Source organism: Sciurus carolinensis, chromosome 8 (assembly GCF_902686445.1).
Source record: "Sciurus carolinensis chromosome 8, mSciCar1.2, whole genome shotgun sequence".
Classification (NCBI taxonomy): domain Eukaryota; kingdom Metazoa; phylum Chordata; class Mammalia; order Rodentia; family Sciuridae; genus Sciurus; species Sciurus carolinensis.
The window spans coordinates 122,711,223-122,726,585 of record NC_062220.1 but is presented as its reverse complement, the minus strand read 5'-3'; the positions used below and the strand labels follow the sequence as shown (position 1 = coordinate 122,726,585).

The 15,363-nt window shown below is 38.2% G+C and overlaps 2 protein-coding genes across 5 annotated transcripts in view; one reads left to right on the top strand and one right to left on the bottom strand.

Annotated features, from left to right (window-relative positions):
- Cltcl1 (clathrin heavy chain like 1) overlaps nucleotides 1-15,363 on the top strand; it is a 143,633-nt gene that overhangs the window by 22,125 nt on the left and 106,145 nt on the right. For all 4 annotated transcript variants that reach the window (XM_047560149.1, XM_047560148.1, XM_047560151.1 and 1 more), the window contains one exon: nucleotides 10,512-10,719. In XM_047560149.1, the coding sequence (XP_047416105.1) occupies nucleotides 10,512-10,719 (208 nt within the window). The remainder of the gene's footprint in view (nucleotides 1-10,511; nucleotides 10,720-15,363) is intronic.
- On the bottom strand, nucleotides 9,888-10,183 carry LOC124990302 (phorbol-12-myristate-13-acetate-induced protein 1-like). The gene has a single exon (XM_047560155.1). The coding sequence runs from the start codon at nucleotides 10,096-10,098 to the stop codon at nucleotides 9,934-9,936; it is 165 nt and encodes a 54-aa protein (XP_047416111.1). The 5' UTR covers nucleotides 10,099-10,183; the 3' UTR covers nucleotides 9,888-9,933.

The window sequence follows — 15,363 nt, the reverse complement described above, 5'->3', positions numbered from 1 at the left end:
TTTCTTTGGTCTAATTGCTCTGGCTAGAGTTTCAAGGACAATGTTGAATAGAAGTGGTGAAAGAGGGCATCCCTGCCTTGTTCCAGTTTTTAGGGGGAATGCTTTCAGTTTTTCACCGTTTAGAATGATATCGGCCATGGACTTAGCATAGATAGCCTTTACAGTTTAAGGAATGTTCCTACTATTCCTATTTTTTCTAGTGTTTTGAGCATGAAGGGATGCTGTATTTTAACAAATGCTTTTCTGCATCTATCAAAATAATCATGTGACTCTTGACTTTAAGTCTGTTGATATGGTGAATTACATTTATTGATTTCCAGATGTTGAACCAACCTTGCATCCCTGGGTTAAAACCCACTTGATCGTGGTGCACTATCTTTTTAATATATTTTTGTATGTGATTTGCTAAAATTTTGTTGAGAATTTTTGCATCAATGTTCATTAAGGATATTGGTCTGAAATTTTCTTTCCTCTATGTGTCTCTGTCTGGTTTAGGTATCAGGGTGATATTGGCTTCATAGAATGAGTTTGGAAGGGTTTCCTCCTCTTCTATTTCATGAAATATTTTGAGAAGTTTTGGAATGAGCTCTTCTTTAAAGGTTTTGTAGAACTCGGCTGAGAACCCATCTGGTCCCGGACTTTTCTTTGTTAGTAGGCTTTTGATGATTTCTTCTATTTCATTACTTGAAATTGATCTATTTAAATTGTGTATGTCCTCCTGGTTCAGTTTAGGTAATTCATATGTCTCTAGAAACCTGTTGATGTCTTCGAGATTTTCTTTCTTTTTGGAGTATAGAGTTTCAAAATAGCTTCTAATTATGTTTTGTATTTCAATAGTGTCTGTCGTGATATTTCCTTGTTCATTTGAATTTTAGTAATTTGAGTTTTCCCTCTCCTTCTCTTTATTAGTGTGGCTAAGGGATATTAATTTTGTTTATTTTTTTCGAAGAACCAACTATTTATTTTGTCAATTTTTTGTATTGTTTCTTTTGTTTCAGTTTCATTGATTTCAGCTTTGGTTTTAACTATTTCCTGTCTTCTACTACTTTTGGTGTTGCTCTGTTCTTCTTTTTCTATGGCTTTGAGCTGTAGTGTTAGGTCATTTATTTGTTGATTTTTTTCTTCTTTTATTGGAGCACTCCATGAAATAAATTTTCCTCTAAGTACTGTTTTCATAGTGTCCCAGAGATTTTGATATGATGTATCTTTGTTCTTATTTACCTAAGAATTTTTTTATCCCCCCCCTGATGTCTTCTGTTATCCATTCATCATTCAATAGCATATTGTTTAATCTCCAGGTGTTGGAGTAGTTTGTTTTTTATTCTGTCATTTATTTCTAATTTCAATCCATTATGATTTGATAAAATACAAGGTAGTATCTCTGTATTCTTGTATTTGCTAACATTAGCTTTGTGGCATAAAATATGGTCTGTTTTAGAGAAGGATCCATGTGCTGCTGAGAAGAAAGTATATTCACTCTTTGTTGGATGGTTTATTCTATATATGTCCGTTAGGTCTAAATTATTGATTGTGTTATTGAGATCTATGTTTTTTTGTTGTTGTTGTTAACTTTTTGTTTGGAATATCTGTCCAGTAGTGAGAGACATGTGTTAAAGTCACCTAGTATTATTGTGTTGTGGTCTATTTGATTCCTGGAATTGAGAAGGATTTGTTTGACATACATGGATGAGCCACTGTTTGGGACATAGATATTTATGATTGTTTTGTCTTGCTGATTTATGCTTCCCTTAAGCAATATGAAATATCCTTCTTTATCCCTTCTAACTTTGGCTTGAAGTCCACATTATCTGAAATGAGGATGGATACTCTGGCTTTTTTGCTGAGTACTTGTGCATGGTATGTTTTTTCCCATCCTTTCACCTTTAGTCTATGGATATCTCTTTCTATGAGATGAATCTCTTGTAGGCAGCATATTGTTGGATTTTTCTTTTTAATCCAATCTGACAGTCTATGTCTTTTGATTGATGAATTCAGGCCATTAACATTCAGGGTTATTATTGAGATATGATTTGTATTCCCGGTCATTTGGCTCATTTTTGTTTTTTGACATGACTTGGTTTCTCCTTTTTTTTTGGCTATTCTTTTAGGATAGTTCCTCCCTTTGCTTATTTACATGATTGTTTTTCATCTCTTCCTCATGGAATATTTTGCTGAGAATGTCTGTAGTGCTGGCTTTCTTTTTGTAAATTCTTTTAACTTTTGTTTATCATGGAAGGATTTTATTTCATTGTCAAATCTGAAGGTAAGTTTTGCTGGGTATAAGATTCTTGGTTGGCATCCATTTTCTTTCAGAGCTTGAAAAATGTTTTTCCAGGCCCTTCTAGCTTTTAGGCTCTGGTTGAAAAACTGATATCTGTATTGGTTTTCCCCTGAATGTAATTTGTTTTTTTTTTATTCTCGCAACCTTTAAAATTCTGTCTTTATTTTGTATGTTAGGTATTTTCATTATAATGTGCCTTGGTGTGGGTTTGTTGTAATTTTGTATATTTGGAGTTCTATCAGCCTCTTGTACTTGATTTTCCATTTCATTCTTCAGATTTTCTGATATTATTTCATTGAATAGATTGTTCATTCCTTTGGTTTGTTTCTCTGTACCTTCCTCAATCCCAATAATTCTTAAATTTGGCCTTTTCATGATATCCCATAATTCTTATAGATTCTATTTATGATTTCTTACCATCTTCTCTGTTTTGTCAACTTTGTTTTCAAGATTAAATATTTTGTCTTTAATGTCTGAGGTTCTGTCTTCCAGGTATTCTATCCTATTGGTTATGCTTTCTATGGAGTTTTTAATTTGGTTTATTGTTTCCTTCATTTCAAGGATTTCTGTTTGTTTGTTTGTTTTTCAGTATCTGTTAACTCTTTATTAAAATGATCTTTTGCTTCCCACAGTTGCTCTTTTAACTATTGATTGGTGCGATTATTCAAAGCCTGCATTTTCTCTTTCATCTCATTGTTTGCTTCTCTGATCATTTTAATTATGTACATTCTGAACTCCCTTTCTGACATTGCTTCTGCCATGGATTTTATTGATGTAGCATCCAGGTTTGTTTGGGACATTTTCTTCCCTTGTTTTCTCATATTGCTGAGGTATCTACCCCTCTAGTAGTGAAACTCTTAAGATGTTGCAGATTTCCTCTATTGACTTATAGTGTCCCTGTAGATTTCCAATAACTCATCTCCTAGCCTTCAGTAGTCCGAAGTCTTGGAGGAACTTGATAATGCAGTGCTCTACAAGGAAGCTGCCCCTCTAGGGGTGGTGGCCTTCAGGTGGGGTATAGTCCCTGCTAGTGGGCAGAGGCACCTCCACTTGTTGACTGATGATCAGTTAAAGGGGTCTAGACTGCAGGCTGGAGCATGGCAGGTCTGGGCCTATGTCTCTGGTTCTACCACCCTGGTGGGAAAGCCTCACCAGATGGGGAAGACTCACCCGGTGGGGAAGTCTCGCTGGGCAGCTCTCCTCCGAGAAGTTCCCTTCAGTTAAAACTACCTCCTGGGCTGGGCAGCCCTCCTCTGCCATGTTCCCAGTGGTCTGAACCTACTACCTGGGCTAGGGAGCTTCACCCGTGCCAAAGCGTCTCCCTAGGCGGCCCTCCTCGGAGAAGCTGCCCGCGATCCAGTCCTGTCACCCGGGCCTGGGACCCTTGCCCTGCACTGAAGCCTCTCGCTGGGCGGCCCTCTTCTACATTGCTCTCGGTTGTCCAAGTTCACCACTCTAGCAGGGGAGTCTCGCTGGGCAACTCCATGAAGTTCCCTGCGTTCTGGTACTACCGCCCTGTTTGGGGAACCTTGCCCAGTGGGAGAGACTCACCCGGCAGCTCTGAGTTGGTCCCAAGTCTCTTAATACCTCCTCTCTTCTTGAATCCTGAGTCCTGGAGCGACATGAAATGCAGTAACCCTCTAGTCCGCCATCTTGAAACCCCATGTACTGGCTTCTAAAGTGTTAGTAAATGGGAGTTGCAGTGCGGGCACCCACTGGGTGTGGGCACTGAGTTTGCACAGGGCATGGGCAGGCCAGGGGTCCTGAAGGTGGGGTACAGTCAGTTGGGCTGGGGGTCTTTCAGGTCCTGGCTGTTGTCCCAAAATGGCGACAGCCACCTGCAACCAAACCTGTGGGTATTGTGACAATGGACTTCCAGGCAACAGCAGGCAACAGGCGATCCACTGAGAGTCTGTGGGTGGTCTGCAGGCTAATGGGTGGACAATCAGCAGGTGGACTTCAAGCAGTGGGTGATGGGTAGGTGAAAGGCAGGCGATGGGCAGGCAAGAGGCAGGCAAATGGGCAAATGGCGGATTATAGGCAGCAGTCAGTGAACGATCTGTACTCAAAAAGTAGGTGATATGCTGGCAGATGGCTGGTGATCAAAGTGGACGAATTGGGTAAACAGCAGGGGATCAATGAGCAGCAAAGATTGCCTCACAGAGAAACAGATTTTCCTGTGTTGAATCCCAAGTTGTGGAGTGGCAAGGAACGCAGCCTCCCTCTAGTCCCCCATCTTGGATCTCCCCCTGTAACTCTCTTGGTCCACCCTCTTTATTTCATAACAGTGATCTCAACTTAAAATAATAATCTGTTCATTTTCTGTACTAGAAGGTGAGCTAGAGCAAAATCTTGTCTGCCATAATATCCACTGTATTCCTAAAACCTGGCTGAATTCATTTTGTGATGCTAAAACAAACTACCACAGAATGGGTAGTTTATTTATATTTATTTACTTATTTATTCATTTATTTATTTACTGGGGATTGAACCCAGGGGTACTTAACCACTGATCCACATCCACAGCCATTTTTTATATTTTATTTAAAGGCCGGCTCTCGCTGAGTTGCTTAGGGCCTTGCCAAGTTTTTGAGACTGGCTTTGAATTCATGATCCTCCTACCTCAGCCTCCTGAACTGCTGGGATTATAGGCATGCACCTGCATCTATCAGACTGGGTAAATTATGAAAAACAGAAATTTATTTCCTGACAGTTCTTGAGGATGAAAAGTTCAAGATCCAGTTGCTGTTATCTGGTGAGGTCCTCTTGCTCTTTCATCCCAGGGCCAAAGTTAGAAGAACACAGGCAGATGGAGGAGAGCTGTGAGAGAGAAATGAATGAAAAGCAAGGGGAGTGAGGATTCCTGTATATCCTACACTGCAATAACAGTATTAATCCATTCATTATGACACAGCCCTCATGGCCTAATCATCTCTTAGAGATCCCTTTTAAATAGATAGATAGATGTAAGCAAAGTATTTCCTTGAGTTCTGTGAGCCACTTGAACAAAGTTATTGAACCAAAGGATAAGTGATGTAACCCTGATTTATGAGAAGTACACAAGTACAGGTCACATCCTGGGGCTTATGATTGACATCTAAAGTGGTAGCAATTTTGTGGTATCAAACCCTCAACATAGGATTTGAGGCTATTTGGGAGCAAAATCATCACTTAAACTTTTTTATATAAAAATGAAATATGAATTTCAAACAACTCAGTATTGTGGGTCAAAGCACAGACTTTTTTTTTTTTTTGTGGTGCTGGGAATCAAACCCGTGGCCTTGTGCTTACAAGGTAAGCACTTTACCAACTGAGCTATCTCACCAGCCCGCACAGACTTTTTTCTATCTGGCTTCACCATTAATCATCTTTGTGACTTTGGAAAGATTTCTTTTTCTCCCCCCTTTATTCTCTTTCTTCCTTCCTTCATTCTTTCCTTTTTTTTCCCCAAGGATCAAACCAAAGGCTTGTGCATGCTAGGCAGGCACTTTGCTACTGAGCCATATCCCCAACTCCTGGAATGATTTCTTTTATATATATATATATATATATATATATATATATATATATATATAATATATATATATTTTTTTAGTTGTCAATGGATCTTTTATTTTATTTATTTATATGTGGTACTGAGTATTGAATGCAGGGCCTCACACATGCCAGGCAAGTGCTCTACAACTGAGCCACGACTCTAGCCCCTGGAAAGCCTTGATTAGTGGGAAGATCAGATGAGGTGACCTTTTGTTCTGCAGCCTGCTCGACTCAGAATATCCAGTATGTGCTAGTCTATGCTACAAAGACAACAAAAAATTGGATACCGTCCCTGCTTTTGAGGTGTTCATGTCTATAACAAAGAAAAAAGTGATAGAATGAAAGATTATACCAACAGTATGAACAGTCCCATTTGTGCTACTTCCAAAAGGTGGTGGATATTTTTAAACAAGGGGTTCATTATCTTTGTTGTAGCATAAACTTATACAAGGTTACACAAGGGAACAGATGTTAAAGAGTCAAAACAATAGCAGTAGGGTGAGATTGAACTGAACAATATTTTAAAATAAAAGGAGTTCTGAAGATGTCGCTCAGGATGCCATGGGTTCAATCCCTAGCTGCAGAAGAAAACACAAACCAAAGCCCATCACAATGGCATGTGCTTATAGTCTCAGTTACTGGGGAGGCTGACTCAGGAGAATCACTTGAGCCTAGAAATTTCAGACCAGCTTTGGCAACACAGCAAGATTCCCATTTCAAATAATAAAAAAAAAGTGAAAATAAAGGTACCTTGTTAAGACAGGGGAATTTATAGAAATAGGTGTGGTTCTTAATAGATTCTTTATGTATACTTTTAAAAAATATTTTTAGTTGTAGATGAACACCGTACCTTTATTTTATTTATTTTTATGTGGTGCTGAGGATCAAATCCAGTGCCTCACATGTGCGAGGCAAGCCCTCCACCACTAAGCCCCATGTATACTTTTAAATATGTGTTTTTCCAGGGAATTTCATTGTTGCAAATCCCATTAACAGGTCTTTATTTAATCCAGGTACTGTCATATGATGGCCTTTGGAGAAAGGTGCCTAGTTTTGGTTTTCACAAGTAAAAGGAATCTGTGTACCTTGGAAGATGTATTAAACTTGGTAAATTTTTAATGAACTTCAAATTTGCCAAGTAGTATTCAAACTAACTAGAAATTCATTTAAATCAGATTTAGACAGACTTAATGGTGTCTAGGGAGGTGTTTTAGACAAACTCCTAACTAATTTTTCTTCTTACTTGCTTTTTGGAGAAACCAGTGTTTGTATCTTCTCCTTTCCTTTTTCTTTCCCTGAAGCTCCCAAAAGCTCTCCTTAGTGATGGAACTCTCTGGTGGTGTTTTTGTGGCCTTCCTCCAGCTCCTCTCTTTCTGTGTCTCTCATGGCAACCTTCATACTCCCTGGTGTTATCTTTATTCTTACACACACCTCATCATCCCTGCAGATCTTAAGCCCCTTGAGAGTTAACTCAAGGGCTTTCGTTGACTTTTGGACTGTTTGTATTACAGTTGTAGAAAGTAAAACCTATGTTTGCCTTGAATATTTACCTAACATTAATTTTTTTTCTACACTGTTATATAAGTTTTCCTCTTCCTTCTGTTAGACTTTGCTAACCTTAGGCTAGAGATAATCTCTTTCAGACAGGAAAAGCTTACTTTATTTTTTTTAATGGTGATAAATTTTAATTGTTCGTTGCCACAATATCAGTTTTCATATGTACATATAAATAGTTACAGACCATAAATACCCATATGGCAAAATATTTGCCTCTAGGCAAAAAACCCCCAAATTTTTACAATAAACACTACTTAATACTGAAGACAAACAGATGCTGAGGAAATTTTGCATCTAAGGTGACTACATCCTACATTGCAATTCTTACTCTAAGAACTCAAGTAGTTAAGAAACAAAAATGCAATCCATGTTTTCAAACCAAACGAAAAATAATTATAAATAGGTAAAGTAAATAAAATTCCTGACAAATCCAATCATATTATTCCCTTTTTTTTGGTATTTTTTTAGTTTTATTTAACTTATAAACTGTATATATTCATGGGGTACTATGTGTTTTAATATGTACATTGCAGAATGATCAAATCATAATATTTATCCTTTCCATGTGGTTAAGAACACATAACTCCTTTAGTTATTTTGAAATGTACATTAACTATAGTCATCTTGTTACACAACAGATCACCAGAACTCACTTCCAACTTTGCACTTTTCTCCACCCCACCCACCCCGACTTCTCCAACCAGATTCACGTATCTGGTAATCACTACCCTACTCGTCAGAATTTGACTTTGGTAAATAACCATATAAATGAGATCAAGTGGCACTTGGTCTCTGTGCACGTCCTCTAGACTCACCCCATTCAGTTTGTTAAGGCCCAGTAGTATTCATACACTACTCCACTCCAGCCATCCCTTGGACACAGGCTGTTTCCATGTCTTGCCTGTTTGTGAATAATATTGCAACATAGGAGGGCAGATAACCCCTCAGCATACTGACTTCAGTTTCTTTGGATATATACCCAGTAGTGGGGTTGCTGGATCATATAGCAGTGCTGTTTCTTAAGAAATCTCCATACTGTCTTCCAAAATGGCTGTACTAACTTACATGATCACAAGGGATAGATCAAGATTTCTTTTCTCCATAGTCATCAGCACTTGTTATCTTTCACCTTTTTGAAAATAACCAATCCAGCAGGTATAAGGTAATAGCTCATTGTGGTTTTCATTTGCATTTCTCAGAATCTTTTATCTGTTGAGCATTTGTATGTCTTCCTTTGAGAAATGTGTACTCAAATCCTTTGTCCATTTTTAACAGATTTGTTTTGCTATTGATTATTGAGTTTCATATCTACAGTCAATAGAAAAATACTGATGGAACTCTTCAAAGAACCTACATGTTACTCTAATGCAAATTATACAGATACCTATATGTAAATATATACATGTATCTCTTCATATATGTATATATGAAATTTTTATTTTGGATGAGAAATGTTCCTCTTCTTTTTTGAAGACTATCCCAATTATGAAAATGTTCTAATTTATTTTAAAAGATCACTTTTTGTAGGATGCACACTGACTACTGTGAGAAAGGCCATCCCACAATTTTTTAGAAACTTTCTAAGAATATTTGTTTTACTAAGTTTTAATTATATCAATTAAAAAGTCAATCTCAGAAACTCACAAGGCTGAGACTGGAGGATTGCCAAGTTTGAAGTCAGTCTCAGCAAGACCCATTTCAAGAATAAAATGAACAGAAAAATTTAAAAAAAGGAAAAAAATGAATAAAATGAATACAGGGCTGGGAATATAGCTCAGTGATAGAGAGCCCCGAGATTAAATTCCAGTACTGGGGGGTAAAAAAAAAAAGTTTGATTCCTTTTTTATTATCCTTGGTCATATGAAATCACCAAGCTCTTTATCATTTAATATTCAGTCTGCTAGAGTTTTACTGGCACTATGTAACCCAATTTTTTCAGTTACTTTCTAGTTTTACATACTTTGCAGTTAATGCTCACAGGAACACAGTTAAAGGTCATCTGAACAGAAACAATACAATCTGAATGAAAAAAAGCTAAATTATGTTACATTTTATAGTGACCTATGAAGTCAATGTTCACTGTGAACTTCGCTTTTTTAAAAAATAATTTTAAAATAGCATCTAGTGTTATCAAAATGAAATTTTTCTCTTACCACGATTATATGTATAAACCAAATTGAAAATGCAAAAACACAGAGCTACTTCTTCCCCATTGCCTAGTGTAATCATTTGTCAACTCCTATTACCCAGGTTGGGCAGCAACCTTCTGCAAAATACTAGAATAATCTCTAAGCAAAAAAGAAATGCATTAACAATGACTTCCCTATTTTTAAGGCTCCTCCATTCACGTTTTAAAATAAAACATGGTTCTGCAATGGTCTCACATCCCAAAGAATGATTTCTGGGAAACTTCCTACAGAAATTCATCTTTTGACTTGTTCTGTCTTCCCATTCCAAAGACATCCAAAAGGAAGTGAAATGTTTTTTCACAAAAATTGGACCTACTTGGGATACTTCCTTTTTAAAGGACACCCTTCATGCAAAAGCTTCTGAAGCAGTCAGGTCACTAAATTGAAGAGTTTGGAAATCAAATTCAGAAGTTTCTGACGGAAATTCACTTTGTCTCCAAATCTCCTGAGTTGAGTGCCACACTCAACTTCCACCTCTGTCAACGCTGACGCTGGGGTCGGCTGCTCGCTTTTCCACCCCTTCCTTCCAGGCATCTCTGCAAGCACAACTATGATCTCTGCTCCAGACCCCAGAGAATTCAGTTTATCTTCAGTTTTCCTGAGCTGAGTGACACACTCAACTTCCAGTTCTGTTAACGTAAACCAGCGTCTTCCTGCAAGCCAATCTGTATCAATTCATTGCCTACCGGCGCCCGCGTTAGGCTCAGTGGCGCGCGCTTACGCGCCTTCTTTCCAGGCATCTCCCCCGGCACCGCCGCGATCTCTGCTGCAAACCTGGGGCACTCTGTCCCCCGACCCAAGTACTCAGGCTTCTGTAGGACGCGGGCCGCACGACGGGGCGACGGGTGAGACAGAGTGGCCGGGCGTGCGAGCCCCTGAGGACACTCAGCGTCCGCGGGGATCCTCAGAGCCAGCTTACTTTAATCAAATGCTTCTTTTCTGTTTAGCTCCAAAACCTAGGAATAAATCCAGCCAATATTGGATTTAGCACACTGACTATGGAATCTGACAAGTTCATATGTGTCCGAGAGAAAGTCGGGGAGCAGGCACATGTGGTGATTATTGACATGAATGACCCAATGGCACCCATCAGACGTCCTATCACAGCAGAGAGTGCCATCATGAATCCAGCTTCTAAGGTGATCGCTCTGAAAGGTAAGCCAAACAGATTTTTAGAAAAGAATTTTATTTCACTGTACCTACTTTCTTACCTTAAGTATTAGACAAGTGTCAGTAAACTCACAGTAAAGTGTCATCAGTAGTATTCAACCTGATTCCAAAAATTTTAGCAGAAACTATATTTAGTGTGCCCTTCTAAGAGGTCTGTGAGAACCAGAGCTGCTTTGTAATGTCACCTACTGTGCCAGACACGCTGAGAGGGAATGAATGAGTAGGACCCTGTCTTCATGGGTCTGGAAATCCACAGCAGTACCATGTGTGCTCATCAGGAGGACTCTCTGGTACCCTCATGCCAGGGCCTGCTACAGGGATGGCTACTCTAGGCATCTTGAGAAACCAAAGACCTCCCTCTCTCATAAGACATGCCAGGGAAAGGAGAGCTGATCATTAATAGAATTTCACTTCCTTGAACTCAGGGAACATTGGGTATTTGAAACTTCCTGGTTAATTTGAAAAATATAGAATCTTTTCACACTGCCTTGATTTGGAAATAAAGGGATTTTGTGCAGAGTGGACTTGTTAATGTTTTATGTAAACTCATTTATCACTTATCTTGAAAAATAAAAACTATTTCTGTATCAAAAATTTGTGAATGAACTGGGGCTATAGCTCAGTGGCAGAGCACTTGCCTAGCACATGTGAGGCTCTGGGTTCGATCCCTTGCACCATATAAAAATAAACAAATAAAGGCATTAAAAATGTTGTGAATGCCAAATATCAGCTTTGCCTCAGTTTCTATTTTATTGTAGAAATAGGGTCTACTTTATCATTTCAGTAGGTGTAAGAACATCTGGAAGTTAGGACCTCTATTTAAAAAGAAATAACTGGGGCTGGGGTTGTGACTCAGTGGTAGAGCACCTGCCTAGCATGTGTGAGGCACTGGGTTCGATTCTCAGCACCACACAAATAAATAAATAAAGGTATTGTGTCCACCTAAAACTAAAAATTTTTGAAAAGAAAGAAAGAACTGAAGTTTTTGTATTCAAAAAGATCTTTATTATATTACCAAGTCTACCTTTTTCCTTGAAGTCTTGTCAAAGTTGTTTTCTGTTTTGTTTTGTTTTTTGTTTTTGGAGGGTGTCTGGTGTCTGGTGCTGGGTATTGAATCCAGGGTTGCTCAACCACAGAGGCAAATCCCTAGGTCTTTTTATTTTTGATTTTGAGATAGGGTCTTGCTAAGTTGCTCAGGGTCTCACTAAATTGCTGAGACTGCCTTTGAACTTGTGATCCTCCTGCCTCAGCCTCCCAAGTTGCTGGGATTACAGGTATGCGCCACCATGCCTGGCTTTGTCAAAATATTTTTTTGAAGATGTAGTATAAGCAGTGTAAATTTTTAATTTTAATTGAAAAAGATATTTAATCTATGGACTCAATCTTATTTATCTTACTTTGTCACTTAAGCCTTGGCTATTTTTATGGCATTCTCACCTTGTAATGTTGGAATTTTTTTCTGTATTTTATATAATTTTAATACTTTTGAGAGATCTTTATCTAGCATGTTGTTTGGTATTCACAGCAGGCATCAGAAGTGACCTGCCTTTTCCTGGTTCTCCAACACAGTTCTCTTTAATAATGTGCAATGTGTGTGTTTGTATGTTTGTGTTTGTATGTGTGTGTGAAAGTTACTAGAGAGAATATAGTACTTAGATGATGCCATCCCCCTCCAGCCAAGACCACGAGCAACATACTTGCAGTTGAACAGTTGGGTTCATACTGGTTGTAGAGTGAGAGAACACTGTACAAAACTAGGGTATATCTCAGTAAGAGGGTGTTAGCAAGAACCTTTTATAGAATTTTGGCTTTAGCTGAATGATTTATAGGATGGTCTAAGGAAGCAGGGATTTGCTGTAGATTAGAGACTGTCGGAAAGTGGAGGTAATTTTTTGTGATCAGGCATCTCAAGAAATCTTTTATCTATGAGAAAGGGAAGACCAGAGTGAGGATAAAGCTTGTAATTGGTAGATACCCATCAACAGATGAATGGATAAAGAAATTGTGGTGTATGGACACAATAGAATATTACTCTGCCAAAAAGAAGAATAACAACTTCAGTTGCTGTAGTTATATTTGCTGTAGATGGATGGATCTGGAGACTATCTGCTAAGTGAAATAAGCCAGTACCCAAAACCAGAGATCAAATGTTCTGTTATGTGAATGTTAACCCACAACATGGAGGGGAGAGGAAGAATAGAAGTTTAGTGGATTAGACAAAGGGGAAAAAAGGGGAGGATGTGGGGATAGGAATAGGAAAAACAGTGGAATGAATCTGGCATAACTTTCCTGTGTACATATATGAATACACCACAGTACATCATATACATCTATAAGACTTGGATCCTAATTAGAATAAGATGTATTTATGCTTATATTAATATATGAAAAATAGGTTCTACTATTAAATATACGACTACAAAAAACATTTTTTTAAAAGCTGTAATTGGTAAAGAAGCAGCATGTCACTTGTTCTAGCTGTAAGAAGAGGGGTGTTGTTAGTTTGAAGATTGCACATAACCTTGTTTTTGCCTGTTTAGACAAAATTCTAAAGGAGCCTTGCTTTGGTATCTCCCTGTAATCTAGTCTTAGAGGATCCTTGTCTAAAGTTGGCATTCTGTGAGATGGTTTCTGTCCAGCAGGAGAGCAGCATGGCCTTTCTGTGGGCACCCACACACACACACTTCATATTAATTTCTTTACCTATAACAGTGTTGAGTGCTGTTTTGTACAGGAAAGTGTGAAGTTCTAGAACCAAAGAGATACAATTTGAAGACTTTCTGCTATTTTTACTTAAATCCTATGGCTGTTGGTTGATTTCAGATTCTTGTAGTACAAATTGTTGGCACATGGAAGATGTATAGTGTATTTTTAAAAATCTAGACCAAAATAAGCCAAACTATATTTTAAAAAGAAGGTATCTGCGGGACATGGTAGCACACCCCTGTAATCCTAGTGACTCAGGAGACTGAGGCAGGAGGATTTCAGGTTGGAGACCAGCCTCCTCAACTTAACAAGACCCTGTCTCAAAATGAAAACTAAAAAGTGCTGGGGATGTAGCTCAGTGGCAGAGTGCTCCTGTATTCAATCCCCAATACCAAAAACAATGAAAAATAAAAAAGAAGAAAGTATTTGTGTGGTAATTGAATTACAGAGATCATTGACTTACAAATGAGCTCTGCCAGCACTTCTGTCATTTCATTTCAAACCATAACTGGTTTCCACAGGCTCTGATAAAGCAGGGAAGTGAAGGGCTCTCATCTTGAATCTTCTGAACCCCCTCACTTGGCCTGGTCAGGTCTTGTAATTAGAAAATGACTTTTTAAGAGCTGGAACTCTTTTTGTTTTTTAAAGAAATTGGTGTTTATTTTCCATAAACTTAATTCTATTTTTGCTTAAGTGTCTACAGAAGAACAACTCAAGGCCACTAAGTGGTTGTTCCTGCCTATTGAGTGGACTTAGCAGTAGGAGCTGCAGAACAGTCTTCAGTGACTGGCTAGGCTCTCCAGCTTTCAGTAAGGAACTGCTACATAGGCATAGAGGGCACCTGCACACCTTCAGACAACTTCAGGTAGAGTAGCAGTGAACTCAAGAGCTGGAGCAGTCCCTTTGCCCTGAAATTTCTCCTTGGTTACAGCTTTTTCAGCAGCAGCCTGCTCTTTTTAAATCTCTTTAGGATCTCTGTAGAAATAAAGATCAGGCATGACCTCCCATGTGTCACAGGAAATTGTGGACTAGAATCCTTCATTTTTTCCATTTCCTTCTCTTCTTTGTTACATGCGATATAGGCATATGTGTCACTTAGATGCAGTGTTAAAATTTCACTTCCAAAAGTCCTTCTCAGAAGTCAGCCTTTCTATGAATTTTAACACAAAATGTACAAAATGTGTTAGTTTACTAACTCTGCTTTTGTCATACATTGGAAAACTCTATTGTCTAGAGACTAAATATTATAAATTTAGGACTCCTTTGTCCAGTATACACACAATATATACAGCACAGCAAAGTTAAATGAAATACACATAACAAACATACAGGGCAATAGGTAAGCTGTAATTTTTAAGCATACTCTTAGCAAAACATCTTTTGCAGTTTCTTTCCTCCCACCTCCCTAAACCCAAAGCCATTAACCCATTTCTTTTTTTTTTTTTTTTTTTTGTAAACAAATGGGATACATGTTGTTTCTCTGTTTGTACATGGAGTCAAGGCATACCATTTGTGTAATCATAAATTTACATAGCATTAACCCATTTCTTAACCATGTATTTGTCTTAGTGAATTAAAACATTTCTTTCTATATTCTGAATACAAATTATTGGTTGGCTCTGTGATATATGCATTTTCTTTCTGTATGTAACTTGCTTTTTCATATTCCTAATGATATCTTAGTCTGTGCTTCCATAATACCATAGCCTAAATAATTTATAAAGAACAGAAATGTATTGCTCACAATTCTAGAGGCTAAGAAATCAAGATCAAGGTGCCAGCAGGTTTTGTGTCTTCTAATAACCCAGTTTCTGCTTCTAAGATAGTGCCCTGTTGCTATAGCTTCTGGAGGTGAAGAATGCTGTATCTTCACATGGCAGGAGGATTAGAAGGGCAAAATGGGACCAGATTTCCTCCAGCAAG